The sequence below is a fragment of the Sceloporus undulatus genome, chromosome 1, assembly GCF_019175285.1.
Source record: "Sceloporus undulatus isolate JIND9_A2432 ecotype Alabama chromosome 1, SceUnd_v1.1, whole genome shotgun sequence".
Lineage (NCBI taxonomy): Eukaryota > Metazoa > Chordata > Lepidosauria > Squamata > Phrynosomatidae > Sceloporus > Sceloporus undulatus.
This window is the reverse complement of record NC_056522.1, coordinates 246,687,258-246,703,628: the sequence shown is the minus strand read 5'-3', so window position 1 is coordinate 246,703,628 and position 16,371 is coordinate 246,687,258. Positions and strand designations below refer to the sequence as shown.

The following is a 16,371-nucleotide window of genomic DNA, read 5'->3' as shown; positions in this document are numbered from 1 at the left end:
CTGCAACTCTTGTGGGATGTTTCTCTTCTTGCCTACAGAAGTGGACAACTTCACATGCACCAAGTGCAAGTTGGTAGCACTCTTGGAGGAGAAAGTGCAGCAGCTGGAGTCCAGAGTAGCTACACTTCAGCATATTAGGGAACAAGAGGATTTTCTGGACACAATAGAACTAACCATCTTGGATGAGTACCACGCAGAGGAAGATGCTAGGGTGGAAGAGGTCACTTGCCAAACAGAGGAGGCAGACAGCTGGAGGAATGTCACAAAGAGAAGTAAGCCAAGAAGGAATTGTTCGGGGAGCTTGCAGCTAGAGAATCGATTCGAAGCTCTTTCCCTTATCAAGGAGGATGAAGAAGAGCAGCATGGACAGACTTCAGGGACAGAGCAGGGGAGCCTGAGAGTCCCACCCGAGGGAACAGTCGCTGTTAAGCCTCGGAGGAGGCGTGTGGTCGTAGTGGGGGACTCCTTGCTGAGGGGTACAGAAGCAGTGATTTGTAGGCCTGACAAGATGTCTCGAGAGGCGTGTTGTCTTCCAGGTGCAAAGATCCATGATGTGACAGAGAGGCTGACAAGACTGGTCAAGCCTTCTGACCAATACCCCTTCCTTTTGGTCCACGTGGGAACTAATGATACTGCAAGACACAGCCTTCAGAACATCAAAAGGGATTACGAGGCGCTTGGTAGGAAGCTGAAAGGAATGGATGTACAGGTTGTCATCTCGTCTCTTCTGCCAGTTGAAGGGCATGGTCCAGGAAGGGAGAGGAAAATCGCGGATGTGAACAACTGGCTTCGCAGATGGTGCCGCCGAGAAGGATTTGGATTCTTCGATCATGGGCTGCGATTCCATGAGGAGGGACTTCTTGCAACAGACGGGTTGCATCTCACGCCAGTTGGAAGAAATGTTTTTGCCAACAGTCTCAAGAACTTGATCAGGAGAGCTTTAAACTGAGTTCCGAGGGGAAGGGAGGCAATATTAAGGAAGGCGAAAGGGATGGCGAAAATAGTCAAACTGACAAAGAGGAGACAAGGCAAACAGTGCAAGGACCCAACAGTGGGAGGCAAAAAAAAACTTGCACAGGCAGCAAGTAAAAGGGAACCATGGTCTGGGATGTCTCTACACTAATGCACAGAGCATGGGAAATAAGCAAGATGAACTCGAACTCCTAGTACAACAAAGCAAATATGATATAATAGGCATCACTGAAACCTGGTGGGATGAGTCTCATGATTGGAATGTGGAAATAGAGGGGTATAACCTTATTAAGAGAAATAGGCCAAATAAGAAAGGAGGAGGAATAGCACTATATGTCAGAGATATTTACACCAGTGAAGAGATCCTGGACATCAATCATGGAAGCCAGGTGGAGAGCATCTGGATAAGAATCAAAGGGGAGAGAAACAACAAGGATGTTACGGTGGGAGTCTACTACAGACCCCCAAGTCAGACTGAGGAATTGGATGATATCTTTCTAGAACAGATGACCACACAGTCAGAAAAGAGAGATGTAGTAGTGATGGGCGACTTCAACTATCCTGATATTTGCTGGAAGTCAAACTCAGCAAAATCCTCAAGGCCTAGCAAATTCCTCACTTGCCTGGAAGACAATTTCATGGTCCAAAAGGTGGAAGAGGCAACAAGGGGGTCAGCTATTTTAGATCTGATCCTAACCAACAAGGATGACTTGGTTAATGGGGTGCAAGTGGTGGGATCATTAGGTGGAAGTGACCATGTTCTCCTGGAGTTTGTAATACAGTGGAAAGGAGAAGCCAGGTATAATCAGACACGCATCCTAGACTTTAGGAGAGCGGATTTCAGTAAAGTTAGAGAAGTATTGAGAGCGATTCCATGGTCAGAAATACTAAAAAAATAAAGGAGTTCAGGATGGATGGGAGTTTCTCAAAAGAGAGATACTGAAGGCACAATTTCAAACAGTTCCAGTGAGAAAGAAAAACGGGAGGTGTCTCAAGAAACCAGGATGGATGACTAAGGAACTTTCAACGGAGCTAAGTTTGAAACGGAACATGTATAAGAAATGGAAAAAGGGGGAAATCACAAAAAAGGAATTCAAAGAAATAGCAGGCATGTGTAGGGGTAAAGTCAGAAAAGCTAAAGCGCAGAACGAACTCAGGCTTGCTAGAGAGGTTAAGAACAATAAAAAGGGCTTTTTTGGATATGTCCACAGCAAGAGGAAGAAGAAGGAAACAGTAGGGCCACTTCGTGGAGAAGATGGCAAAATGCTAACAGAAGACAGAGAAAAGGCAGAATTACTCAACACCTTCTTTGCCTCAGTCTTGTCAGAAAAGGCAAAGGGTGCTCAACCTGAAGATAATGGAGCAGAGGACAGAATAGGGGAATTTCAGCACAGAATAAGTAAAGAGATAGTAGAGGAACACCTTATTAATCTAAATGAATTTAAGTCTCCGGGACCAGATGAACTCCATCCAAGGGTATTAAAAGAACTGGCAAATGTAATATCGCAGCCATTGGCAATAATCTTTGAAAACTCCTGGAAAACAGGAGAGATCCCAGCAGACTGGCGGAGGGCAAACGTTGTCCCCATCTTCAAAAAGGGGAAAAAAGAGGATCCCAACAATTATCGTCCAGTTAGTCTGACATCAGTACTAGGAAAGATTTTGGAGCAGATCATTAAACAGAGAGTCTGTGAACATCTAGAAGGCAATGCCATAATCACAAAAAGTCAACATGGGTTTCAGAGAAACAAGTCATGCCAGACAAACCTAATCTCTTTCTTTGATAAAATTATCAGCTTGGTAGATGAAGGGAATGCTGTGGATATAGTATATCTTGATTTCAGTAAGGCCTTTGACAAGGTTTCCCATGACATACTTGCAAACAAGCTGGTAAAATGTGGGCTAGACAAAGGAACTGGTACATGGATCTGTAATTGGTTGACCGGCCGAACCCAAAGGGTGCTCAACAATGGCTCCTTTTCATCCTGGAGAGAAGTGACCAGTGGGGTCCCACAGGGCTCTGTCCTGGGCCCAGTGCTATTCAACATCGTTATCAATGACCTGGATGACAGAATTGGGAGCATACTTATCAAATTTGCAGATGACACCAAATTAGGGGGAATAGCTAATACCCCAGAGGACAGGATCAAGATTCAAAATGACCTGAATAGACTAGAAAGCTGGGCCAAAGCTAACAAAATGAAATTCAACACAGAGAAATGTAAGGTATTGCACTTAGGGCGGAAAAATAAAATGCACAGATATAGGATGGGTGACACCTGGCTGAATGAAACTACGTGTGAAAGGGATCTAGGAGTCCAAGTAGACCACAAATTGAACATGAGTGAACAGTGTGATGCGGCAGCTAAAAAGGCCAATGCTATTTTAGGCTGCATCAATAGAAGTATAGTGTCTAGATCAAGAGAAGTAATAGTGCCACTGTATTCTGCTCTGGTCAGGCCCCACCTAGAATATTGTGTCCAGTTCTGGGCGCCACAATTCAGAAAGGACATTGAGAAACTGGAGCGTGTCCAAAGGAGGGCGACAAAAATGGTGAAGGGTCTGGAAACCATGCCCTATGAGGAACGACTTAGGGAGCTGGGGATGTTTAGCCTGGAGAAAAGAAGGTTAAGAGGTGATATGATAGCCCTGTTTAAATATTTGAAAGGATGTCATATTGAGGAGGGAGCAAGCTTGTTTTCTGCTGCTCCAGAGAACAGGACCCGGAACAATGGATGCAAGCTGCAGGAAAAGAGATTCCACCTGAACATTAGGAGGAACTTCCTGACAGTAAGGGCTGTTCGACAGTGGAATGCACTCCCTCGGAGGGTGATAGAGTCTCCTTCCTTGGAGGTCTTTAAACAGAGGCTGGATGGCCATCTGTCAGGGATGCTTTGATTTGGATTTCCTGCATGGCAGGGGGTTGGACTGGATGGCCCTAGTGGTCTCTTCCAACTCTATGATTCTATGATTCTATGATATGCATAGTCCCTAACAAATTGTTCTATCACAGCAAGGGTGAGTTGGGAGGATTGGTCATGGGGGGGAGGGAGAGAATACCAACCTGCACAACCCAATACACACACACACACGGGGGTATCATAGAGTAATAATTACCACCTGGTATATTGATGAAATTTTGTCAGTGTCATCATTGATCCCTAAGTGCATGATGTTGAGAAAATCAGTTCATTGTGACCTTTATTTTTGTTACAGGCTGTGGCAGGAGTGACTAAAGTGTAAGATGGAGATTGAGGCTCGCAGTGTGATAAAGTTCCTGCGTTTGAAGGGTAATAGTACCTGACAAATTCATAATGAGATGATGATGATGATTATTATTATTATTAACCTTTATTTAAAAAGCGCTGTAAATTTACATAGCGCTGTACATACAATCTTTTTAATTATACGGTTCCCTGCCCTCAGACTTACAATCTAAAAAGACATGACATAAAAGGATAAAGGAAAGGTGGTGGGGATAGTAGGCTAATACATATAAAGTACATAGCAATACAGGAAATGGTTCGATAAAACAGGCATCCAAAGAACATCAAATAGCAAGCAACAATTATGCAATGCCTGGGAACGCTTCTCTGAACAGGATGGTCTTCAACTCTGTTTTGAAGCTGGTTAAAGAAGTGATGGCCCTTGCTTGCGGGGGGAAGAAGGTTCCAGGAGTGAGGGGCAGCAAGTGAAAAGGGGCGAATCCGAGATGGGGCAGAGGAAATCCTGGGCTGGGACAGCAGACCTCGACAAACAGAACAGAGGGCCCTGGTGGGAAGGTGAGGAGAAAGAAGGTCTGATAAGTAAGGAGGGGCCAGCCCATGGAGGGCTTTAAACGTTGACAGCAGGAGCTTGTACTGAATACGGAAAGGAAGGGGGAGCCAGTGAAGGGATGCCAACACAGGAGAGATGTGGTCAGAGCAGTGGGCAGATGTGATAATGCGTGCAGCTGAATGCTGGACAGAGATTAAAGGACGGAGGTGAGAAAGAGGAAGCCCAGCCAGGAGGACGTTACAGTAATCGAGTCGTGAGATCACTAGGGCATGGACCAGAATTTTGGCAGTAGAGGCGGAGAGATATGGTCGGATTTTAGCAATATTGTACAAAAAGAATCGACAAGCCTTGGCTGTGGTCTGGATCTGAGGGATACACGACAGAGAAGAATCAAAGATGAAACCAAGACTGCGGGCTTATGGTAGTTTATGGAAACGACTGCCTATTTTATGACAATATTGTGAGGTGGAAAAGGAATTTGCAAACTGGTCACATGTTACTCACAGACGAGCCAAGACCTTGAAGACCATCACCGATGGACGATATGGCCATAGTTAAGAAAGTGAAGTGTTTAATCCTGGAAGACAAACAAGCAACCATCTAAGGCCCCATACAGACTGCCAAAATAAAGCTGCTTTGGGTCACTTTGGAGGTATGCTGTTAAAATGATGCATGTGTCTTAAGAGTCCGGAAGCTGCTCCAAAGCTATGCTCCAGTCTATAGGACTGGATCGTGGCTTTGGTGTGGGTTCCGGACTCTTAGGACGCATGCATGATTTAAACAGCATACCTCCAAAGTGACCTGAAGCAGCTTTATTTTGGCCTGTCTGTATGGGGCCTAAATGATCATAAATGAAACTGGTCTCAGTTATGGTAGTGTGGAAATCGTTCATGATGAACTGCACATGTCTAAGGTGTCTGCTCTGTACACTGGGTTCCATGTTTGCTAGCCCCTTTCCAGAAACAAACTTGATGTGACCTTTCAAGACAGATGTTGATGCTGTTGGAACAGGACGAAGAGGATTTTTTTGGTTGTCTGGTAACCATGGATGAATCTTGGATCAATCAGTATGGTCCAGAGACCAAAACCATGTGCATGGAGTGGAAGCATGCTGATTCCTCTCCCCCCCCCCCCCCCAAGGCAAAGATTCAAAAGTCAGCAGGGAAGGTCATGCTCTCAGTTTTTTGGGACTGTCGTGGAATCATTCTTACAGATTACCTTGCAAAGAGACAAACCATCACTGGCACATACTATAGCAATCTTCTGAGAGATGTTCTGAAAAAGAAATACTGCAGTATGCTCTCCAGAGGTATTCGTCTCCTAGCTGACAATGCACCAGCTCACTCATTTCAAGTTGCAGTTAACAAAGCAAGGGCATGCAGCTTTCAGATTTTGCAGCATCCACCTTATTCTCCCAACCTCACACCAAGTGACCTTTTCTTGTTCCCAGAAATGAAAAATCCATTGAGGAGTCACCGATTTAACAACACAAATGACATCATTCATGAACTGGAAAAGTGGTTTAAGGCGCAATCTTCAGACTTCTACAATAACGGTATTCAGAGGGTCAAGAAATGCTGGGGGGAAATATAAATCTGGATGGTGACTACATGGAGACAAGTTAACAATTACTAATCAAAACAAAGTTTCTGTCAAAAAAATTTAATGGTGATAATTAAAACATTATGATACCCCCTCGTATATATAGTGGAATCATGCTTGTGTATACCACTAACAGGGTGCCAACCTGTGTGTGTTACAGAACAAGCTAGGTCCCTACATTTTCATCATTTTAATAACATTTGATATGAAGACGTAGGTATGCACACATTACAAACATTATAAAGATGGAGGAGGCAACATACAGTGGAATTAGATGAGCTGACTGTGCAGGATTGGGTTCCTCTGAGGAATGTGGCTGTAAAACCAAAGCCAGCTGTGTCCTAAGTCTGCCTCTTTTGGGGGCCTTTTGCCCCTCACTGTGGGAACTCCTCTCTCGATGAAATTTTGCCCCTCTCCAAAACTGAGGGAGATGAATCATTAATTTATTTATTTTTTAAAATATTAAACATAAAACAAACAGAAGTTACACATTAATTTATTTACATTGACACTCTTCATACATTGCATTTCATATCTGACTTTCAAAGCTAACTGTGCCTAAATTATTTGTACGGTTCCTTTACTACATGTGAATTCCGTAATTTTCTGATTCTATTCTAAATAACAGGATAATTTCAAATTCTTAATATATATATATATACAATGATTTCTCAGCATTAATTCAAAAATCCACTAATTGCCATTTCTCCCCACATATTACAGTTGGCCCTCCTTATACACAGATTTTTATCCATGGCTTGAAAATATTCAAAAAAGTATAAATTTCAAATATCAAACCTTGATTTTCCATTTTTTATAAGGGACACCATTTTGCTATACCATTGTATTTAATGGGACTTGAGCAGAGACAGATTTTGTTATTCACGGGGGTTCCTGGAACCAAACCTTAGTGGATAACAAGGGTCCACTAGCTAGCTCATTACCTGTTCCCAATTATTTGCAAATGACCCTAAACTTTCATCTTTCATAAGACATGTTAAATTGTCCAATTTCAGGGGCAGTACAAAGCGTGCTGGATTGGACCAGGGCAGTCTCACTGGCATCCCTGCGGCCCCAATCCAGCATTTTTCTGCTCCATGGAGAAGCAGAAAAATGCTGCTTCTCCATGGCCTGGAAAAGGGGTGTCCTTGGGGCTTCATGCCCCCGGATGCCCTGGAGCTAAAGAGGAGACACGGGTGGCCCCTTTCTCCTCAGGATTGTTCCCACAACCGTGCGGTTGCTACAGGAACGATCCATTCCCCAAAAGGAGATCTGTTTCAGAGTTCCTTGCGGCAACGCCACCAGGCTGCAGTAAGCTGCCTGGGGCGTCACAGAGACGTCAAGCATGCGCCACGTAAAGATTGCGCCGTCCATACATATTAGGGTTGCAGAGCGTGTGCTTGCCACATACTCTGCAACCCTAATTTTGGCGCCGACATGGAGCTTTCGGCCCGTGTATACCAGGCCTCAGCCATTTCTAATAACTTTATTTACCAGTCTTGTATCCTAGGGATTGAAATCTCTTTCCATTTCTCAGCTAATAAAATTCTAGCTGGCGGTGACATATAACATAAAATTCTACCATCTCTTTCATCTATTTCTTCATCAATTATACCTAACAAATAGAATTCGGATTTCATTTGCAATTTCAAATTGAGAATTTTTTCAATCATTTGATGTTTGAAGCTTCAATATTTTCTAATTTTTGTGCATGACCACCACTGATGTTATAATGTTCCTTTTTCTTTTAAGCATTTCCAACGTCTGTTACTGTATTTGTTTATACATTCTTGATAATTTTTCAGTGGTAAGGTACATTCTGTAGTATGCTTTATATGTATTTTCTTTAATATATAATAAATAATATTCTTTAATATTAAATATTTCTTGAATATTTTGACAGGGTGAGATTTTCATTGTTTTTTCATTGTGGAAAGAAAAACACAAAACAAAGAGAGATGAACCATTAAAAATGTGCTCTCAGGTTACATACTGGCCTAAGCATTGATATACAAACAGACAACCTTCCTCGGTCTCGTAAAAGTTACTTTGTTGGGTCCATGCCCCAGAATCCCATGGCTAATGTTCCTAACTAGGTGGAGGATTCTGGGATGTGGATTCTGGGATGTGGACCCACTAGTCAGGGCATTCTATGACTTGTCTTCCAGCAAGTAACTTTGCCACACTTTGGGCCTTCTGAACAAAGTTACTTGCAATCAGCAATATAGCCAGTGTGCATGCACCTTTAGAAGAAACTGAAATTCCAAGGCACACTTGATGTTAAGGGTCCATTCAAAATTTCAGGCTAATTTGGACCTTTTGGAAATCGTATCTCTTGACCCATATTATGGATTCATCCCTCCCACATACGCAATCCCAGTATTTGGTATCAGTGCAGTGACAGCCTTTCATGTAGAATTTAGAGTAATACAGTGGAGACACAAGGAGCATTTCTATGAATAATTACTTTTGAAACTCAGTGGAATTTCAGATTTTAGCTCCATGTTTTATACATGGGCCACTGGAAGATTCCATACATCACTGGCCTAAAGTCATTTCTTGAGCAATTTATATTTGAAAGCAAAAAGGATTGTAAAAAATGCCACTTTATCTTAAGAAGCCATCAGTGCCTAAATGATATCAAAGATTAAGGCAAGGCTTTTAATATTATAATATCTACATTTCCCGCACCAAAAAAATGTATTCAGACCAGCTCTTCAGCAGAACTTTAGAATGAATATGAAACTTAAAGGCTCTTTATTAATCCATTATTGATTACATATCCTTCATCCAAGCCATTTTAAGGATTTTCACATTCCATATTGGAAAATCTTATTCATCAGGTTGATATTAAATACTCACAAAACAGTAAATGTCAGCTTCAAAATAAATCAACTTAATTGGAGGTTACAGTCATTTCAATATTTATGGCTATAAAAGCAGATCATTATTTTTCAAGGGAGCTTCACTGAAACTGACTCAACCACCTGGAAATTCATCAATGTCCTAAAATACATATATGTCCCAATATATCAGACACTTCGGAATAAGTAACAATTATATATTTGTCTTGCCATTATTCGGCAAATCGTTTCAGTGCTAAAGTTTGTCCAGTTTGGATTCTGAACTTATTTCATCTATGCTGATCCAAAGTGAAGTTTAAGTGATAGGAAAATGAAGTCAGTTGATCTGCCTCACTTAATGGGCTCATTATCTTTCTAGAAGGTGGGGGAGAAATTAAAAATTAATCAAATAGATTATGCTTGGCTGTCTGATAATAAATGATTTATAGCCATTTTTGTATCCTTCCCCACACTCCTCCCCCCTCCAGCTTTTTTTTCCATGGAAAAACTGGAATGCTGTATACAAATGCCAGCAATCCAGTAAAGTCCTGAAATCTCCATTCATGCACCTCAAGGATTTGTGCATTAACACTGAAATAAAGTGAGTAACAAAATACTATGGCAGATTTCCTGACCTCTTTTTAAATAAGAGTTTCAAACTGAGCGAGCATGAAAGATGGATTATAGTCTAAGCAGTTTCTGAGAGAATGTTACCGCATGCAGCAACAGCAAAACAATGGACTGAATTTAACACTCCTAGTCCTCCCATCCAAGAGAAAAAAAACACACAGGGGGTGGGATGTTCTCCTGATTTCTTGACTCGTTTTGCCTACCTAATGACAAAAACAACAACAGTTGTCACTTTAGCCACTGTGCTGGTAAGGAGATGTAGCCCTGCAGTAAACCACAGGATTAATTCCAGTTAAGAGAATCTTGGGTAGCAAAAACTGAGAATGTGGGAGAGTTCCTGTCATTTAGAGAAGGCAGAACTAGCCAAAACTAGTCAAGCAACTGACTATGAATAAGCTGCTTCATATTTGAGTGAATCATACAGAATCATGAATAGGATCATGGAAGATAGGTATTTCAAACTACCATGATACCTAAGGGGAACTTCAATGTTCAGAGGCAGTGTACTTCTGAATGCCAGGTACTGCAAGATCCCAAGTGAGGGAATGTCCCTTCACACCTGGGACTGTCCCAAAAGCTTCTGGTTGGCCACCCTTGGAAGGAGAATGGTCAACCAGATGGGTGCTTGGTCCAGTCCAAGTGCTCTTGTGCAACCTTCTCAAATCAGGTGGTCTCCAAATTTGTTGAACTATGACAACCTCATTCCCCCAGCCAGCATGATTGGTGGTCATGGATGATGAGAACTAATCCAACCTCAGCTAGAGGGCACCAGGCTATGATCAGCTTTTCTTTTAACTCTTCTTTAAGGGCAGGCAAGGAGCAGTCTCAGCCACAGCACTAGCAGAACTCTGGATCAAGTAAGATGGTACAATTAGCAGTAATTTAAGGTGAAACAGAGCAATTAAGATCCAGCACATTGCCCAGCTACAATTTTACGTGATTGTAGGCAATCACAAAGACTGTGCAACTATAAAACAAAGTAAACCCTAGTGCGGGATGGGGAACTTATGGTCCTCCAGAAGGTGTTGGACCATCAGCCTCCACCACTAGCTGTGCTGACTAGAACAGATTGAAACTGCAGCTCAATATCTTCTGATGGGCAACATGTTGACCATCCCTGCAAGTCTCCTGGCAAAACCAGTCTTGTACCTACATTACTTTAGTGGTTTATCACTTTATTTAATTTATATCCCACCTTTCTCACAACATGAAGTGAAACATGGAACATCTTGATAATGATAATAATGGTATGATATACCAACCCAATTCCATGATATACTAACCACCACAAAATGGATGGAATGAGGACAGTTACATTTGCTTTGAAAATGTGGGGAGCAGGCAACCATATATGAAAGAACCACTAAAGTTTCAAAGGCATGGTCCGACAGAGTTCTTCTTTGACCACCAAGGGAATTCACTACCTGCAAATTAGTATGAGACATTCTTAGGAATGGAAGAAGGAACTGTACTACTTATCACAAATGCCATCAAGACAATTGGTACACAGCAACTTTTGACATGGCATTCACAACAGCAGAGGGGCTCTGCAAGTGGAAGTGCTAGAGATGCAATACCTGTGATTCAGAAGTGCTCTCAAAAGAAGACGAGTTCATAACCAATGCACATTCACTGTGCAAGAAGAGCCTGATCATGCCCAAAACAAAACTGAGGATGTTTACATTTCAATGCCACACCAGAGAGGTTAGTTTTTGGTTGAATCATCTCTGTGTCAGAATGCATTTTTGCATTTGCAAATGCCAATTACACAAACATCACACCAGATTAAAGTCCACATGGCATTCCTTATATCTTTTAAGCCAGAATACACAAACTTTGATATCTGTCTGATTTTCAAGCAAAGACCATAAGTAACAATTCTGGGCTTCTCTCCATTTGTCCAAAGGATCACAGTACAGCTGAACATTAGACAATAGGGGGAAAGAAGATGTCTACTACTGTGTTTATATTGCTTTACCTTCTCTGAAATCAGAATTTAGCAGGATTAGCTGCATCAAGGACACATGAATAGAGTGAAACTTTGGAACTGGTACTATTTCATTCCGTCACACATCATGGGTTTTCTCCTGACTTTCTTCTGTCACTATAGTACCGTGTGCCCTTGAGCTTTCTAATCAGTCATTATTGCTCTTTCCTATATACCAAACGTCTTGAATGCATAACACCTAAAAATCAAGAATGCTTGTTTTGAAACCCTGGCATACTCACTTTTAAGAGAGGCATTGCAGCCCGGCATCTCGCAGTTTTCCCATTCTTAAGAAAATGTGATTCATCCTGAAAGAGAGAGAAAAAGAAACCTTGAGCCACAGCCAAGCAACCTAACGGCAATTTAATAATCATCCTGATAATTTTTGTGTAGTATCCTAGCTAAGACGTACACAATTCAATGGAAAGCAGCATTCTGGATGCAATTCCTGTATAACAAAAGATAGGACTGCTTGCTCAAAATGAAAGTTACTATGAGTATAAATAAATAATAATAATAATTAATAAATAAAATTTTATTTATATCCCGCTGCTCTGTCTGAGGCAATCGGGGCAGCTTACAAGTTAAAACAGTACAGTCCCAAATCCCAGTATCCCCCCAAAAAATAATGAAATAATTCACAGTTTAAAACATACCTTAAATTAAACAATCAAACAGTGGCTATAGCAGATTCAGAGGGATAATGGGTTCGGATCTTTGGTGGCCGGTTATCTATTCGGGAAAGGCTTGCTGGAAGAGATCTGTTTTAACAGTTTTTTAAAAGCTGTTTAAGCTAGTAATGTGACGGATCTCCTCTGGGTAGTTGCAGTTGCATAATCTGGAAGCAGTTGCCAAAAAGGTCCTCTGGGTAGTTGCAGATAGCCTATTTTTCATAGGCTGCAATATTCCTCCCAGAGGACCTGAATGCACGGGGTGGATTATAAGGAAGGAGGCAGTCCATAACACAAGACGTTAGCTATTTTTATTGTATTTTTTACTGAATATTTTGCATGCAAGTGTGTGATACTACTTGTTGAATCTTAGTACTAAGAAATATTTTTAACAAAAAAATTAAAGTTACTAAGAAAGGAAAACATGACATTGTCATGATATATCAGACAAGCAAGCAGATTTGGATGTGGGGGAGAGAAAAATTACTCTTTGGATATTGTTTTACCAAATCTGTAAATGTAAATAACTGTCAGTCCCACTCTGCATTATCTCTCTCAAATGAAGGGTTAATGGTGGTGGTGGGGAGAAACATATCAGAGAGGGGGAAATCTAATTAGGAGCCCACTGGTATGCTGTTAAAGACTCACCAGGTAGGTTATTATCTCCTGCAATGAGCTCTCTCTCTGTTGCTGTTACAAGGCTGAGCTTCAGGACACTAAGGAAATTGGCACCCTCCCAGGGAATGTGCTCGTCTTGTAGCATGCGGGCAAGTAAGCAGCCATGCATAAAGAGAATAATACACCCCCTTCAACTGTAAGATAGTGCTTTCTCAATCTTGCCTGGCAATAAGGTTATGCTAATAGCAGTCACCAGCAGAAGAAAAATTGAAGAGAGAAGTGGGGAAGCAGAACTCTCCACAGGGGATATTTCATTGGAAACACAAGACCTAGATTCTGTAATATATCCAATACGTACATGAATGGGGAACAAACTTAACTGTCATATGTGAGAACAGTGATTGCCTCAATTATTACTATTGTTTTTACTAGTATGCAGCCACCACACAGGAGAAGAAGTGAATTCCTTTAGACCAGTAGCACAGTAGGCAGTAGAATGTTCCCTTCATAAGCTTTTTTCAAATCAAGTTACACATCCATACAGAAGAAAAAAAATTCTATACAAGACAAACAGTAGCCTGGAAGAACCACTGTGACTGGGAAAATGGCACAGAGTAAAAACTGGCTGTACTTTCCAGACTCTTGCATTATATCTTTTATTCCAAATCTGATTGCTCACACAGTGAGCAGGGGAAAGACAACTGCTAAACCTGCACTCTACACAATTTTAAAACTATACGTTCTCTTTGCACAACTTGATTTTGTCCCTCTCCCTTCTTGTCTCATTTATTTTTATCCCACTCTAATCCCATTTTAGCCTCACAACAATACTGAACAATGTTAAGGCTGGGGATTTACGACTTGTGGCCCTCAGATACTGTTGGACTGCAACTCCAATTAGCTCTAACCAACATAGGCAATAGTGAAGGATGATGTGAACTGAAGCCTAACAATACACAGAGAACCACAAGTTGCCAGCATCTGCCAGTTATTATTTTAGGGCCTAATTTAGGATTCAGTACTGTTATTGATCCAGATGCTTTGGTCACTTATTGACATTTCTACATCAGATGCATCCAAGTGTGCAGAAAACTTTTGGCTGTAACCCAGAACATATTTACTTGAAAGTGGATTTTTGCTGAGATCAAGAAACATGTTTCCAAGTAAAAGTAGAATGCAAAAGTTTCAGAAACAGAAACTGTAATGACTTTGTGAAGGGTTTTTGTGAAGTAACAGTTACAAATAAAAACTGGGACTTGGGAGCAAATTTGAAGAAATCAAACTACACTGGCACAATGTTAAACTGTAATTTAGTGTTATATGCATTAGCGAGGATCCTCCAGCTCATGTACTCACCTTCTACACTCCTGGCTTAGCAAAAGGGGAGAAGACTGAAAGCTTCCCCCACCCGGTTTTGAATAATTTAGCGTTTCCTATTACATTTAAACTTGTAAAATTCTAGAATCAAATACCAAAAGTTTTGTTCTGGTTTGTTTGAACAAACCAAAGTTACAACAAACCACAATTTCCTGAGTCTGGGCATTATTCAAAACAAAAAGTAGGAATGTAAAGTCGAAGACTTTCATGGCCAGCATCCATAGATTTTTGTGGGTTTTTCGGGGTATGTGCCATGTTCTAGAAGAGTTTATTCCTGATGTTTCGTCAGCATCTGTAGCTGGCATCTTTCTCTGAAGATGCCAGCCACAGATGCTGGCGAAATGTCAGGAATAAATTCTTCTAGAACATGGCCACACAGCCCAAAAAACCCACAAAAAACTAAAAAGTAGAAATGTTTGCTTCCTGCTTGGAGCCAAGTAAGTGAAGAAGAGAAGCATATTGCTTGCAGTGGTTTATTCCCATAAAGATTAGTCATAATTTAGGATTATCAGGACATGTCTTCAATTCCAGATATAAGTAACTTAATTTGAGACTCCCTTAAGAATAACAGAGTTCCTAGACTTCATTGTTGCCAAGAAAAATATGAGAAAATAATGGCCACCTCTCAGAAAACAAGCAAACAGAAATTAAATAAGAACCCAATGTGAGGAATCAAGCCCAAGACCATAGACAGTAACAGAAATTAAAAGATTCGAAAATTTATATCAAGGGTAGGCAACTGCAAAGATGATAGGTCCCATTTTTCCTTCCTGGGCCTTCACAGTGATCATTTCAGGAGATCATTTCAGCATACTCAAAGTAATGTGACGTCACTTCTGGCCATCATTTTTTCTTTGTCTGTTTTGGTGAGGTTTGGGGGGCTGCGGAAGTTAGGGGAGCAAACTGTTGCCTTTTAAAACAGTTTTGGGAGATTTGGGGTGGTTTGGAGGCAAAAAAAAACCAACCTTGACTTTTTTTTAAAATGGGGGTTGGATCTGGGAGTTTTGAGGGGTTTCCGAGGCATCCCCCGGGCTATACCCAGAGCTCCAAAGGGCTGCATGCAACCCATGAGCCACACTTTGCCCATCTTTGTTTTCCCCATGGTCTTTAAGGTATAACTTGTGACACTGTGTATGAACAAGACAACAGCAGAGCTCTTGGTCAGCTCTCTTGCAGGTGGCTAATAACAACTTCCTTATTTCAAAAAAAACCCCCCAACAACTGCTGTTTTCAACAATTCATTTGGAAACAGACTTTTTAAGAATAATTTTACTGTGTAAATCCAAATAGCAGCCAACCAGAGATATTAATCTAAACATCTGAAGAGCAGCCACAGTACAAATAGTATCACAACATGGTCTGTATTCAGTTCAAATTATCCAAAGAAAAAGTCTTCCCTTTCATGGGACTGTCCAGTATATCCCACTGTACCAAATATGTTCATTATCTCTGTCTTTGACTGGCCCATCAAAATCTGGGCTTTTTACATTCACTAAAGGGGTGCCCTTACTTACAACAATCACAACTTGGAAGGTGGTTTTGAGCTGCTTCTCCATCTTGCTGAGAAGGTCAAAACTGACAATGTTTATCAATCTTGCCATCAGGCAGTCCTTGCCCGTTGCTATGACACTGACAGTATCTGCGCTCAAGGAAGGAAGCCACCTGTGGAAAGCCTAAAGCAGCACAAAAGAGACAAGCATAAAATATTATTTTTGCATCTGAATTGCCTAAAGCTTATAGCTACCTTTCACAAATAGTTGACATTACTCATATGGCATTTTTCTTTTCTGTCTACAAAGTGCTGTACACCCCTTAATTGTATTCACCCCAACAGCACACATCTGAACTCAGCCATTATTATTTCAAATGTCATACTGAGATGAGGATTGCATCT

The 16,371-nt window shown here is 41.2% G+C and overlaps 1 protein-coding gene across 4 annotated transcripts in view; it reads right to left on the bottom strand.

The window, feature by feature from the left end:
- The window catches only part of SMARCAL1 (SWI/SNF related, matrix associated, actin dependent regulator of chromatin, subfamily a like 1), a 55,488-nt gene that overhangs the window by 20,632 nt on the left and 18,485 nt on the right, over positions 1 to 16,371 (bottom strand). For all 4 annotated transcript variants that reach the window (XR_006101086.1, XM_042443824.1, XM_042443814.1 and 1 more), the window contains exons 8-9: positions 15,992 to 16,150; positions 12,054 to 12,119 (exon numbers count right to left, since the gene is read on the bottom strand). Coding sequence is in view for 3 of the 4 variants with exons in the window: in XM_042443824.1 (XP_042299758.1) it covers positions 12,054 to 12,119; positions 15,992 to 16,150 (225 nt within the window). In the remaining variant the exon portion in view is untranslated. The remainder of the gene's footprint in view (positions 1 to 12,053; positions 12,120 to 15,991; positions 16,151 to 16,371) is intronic.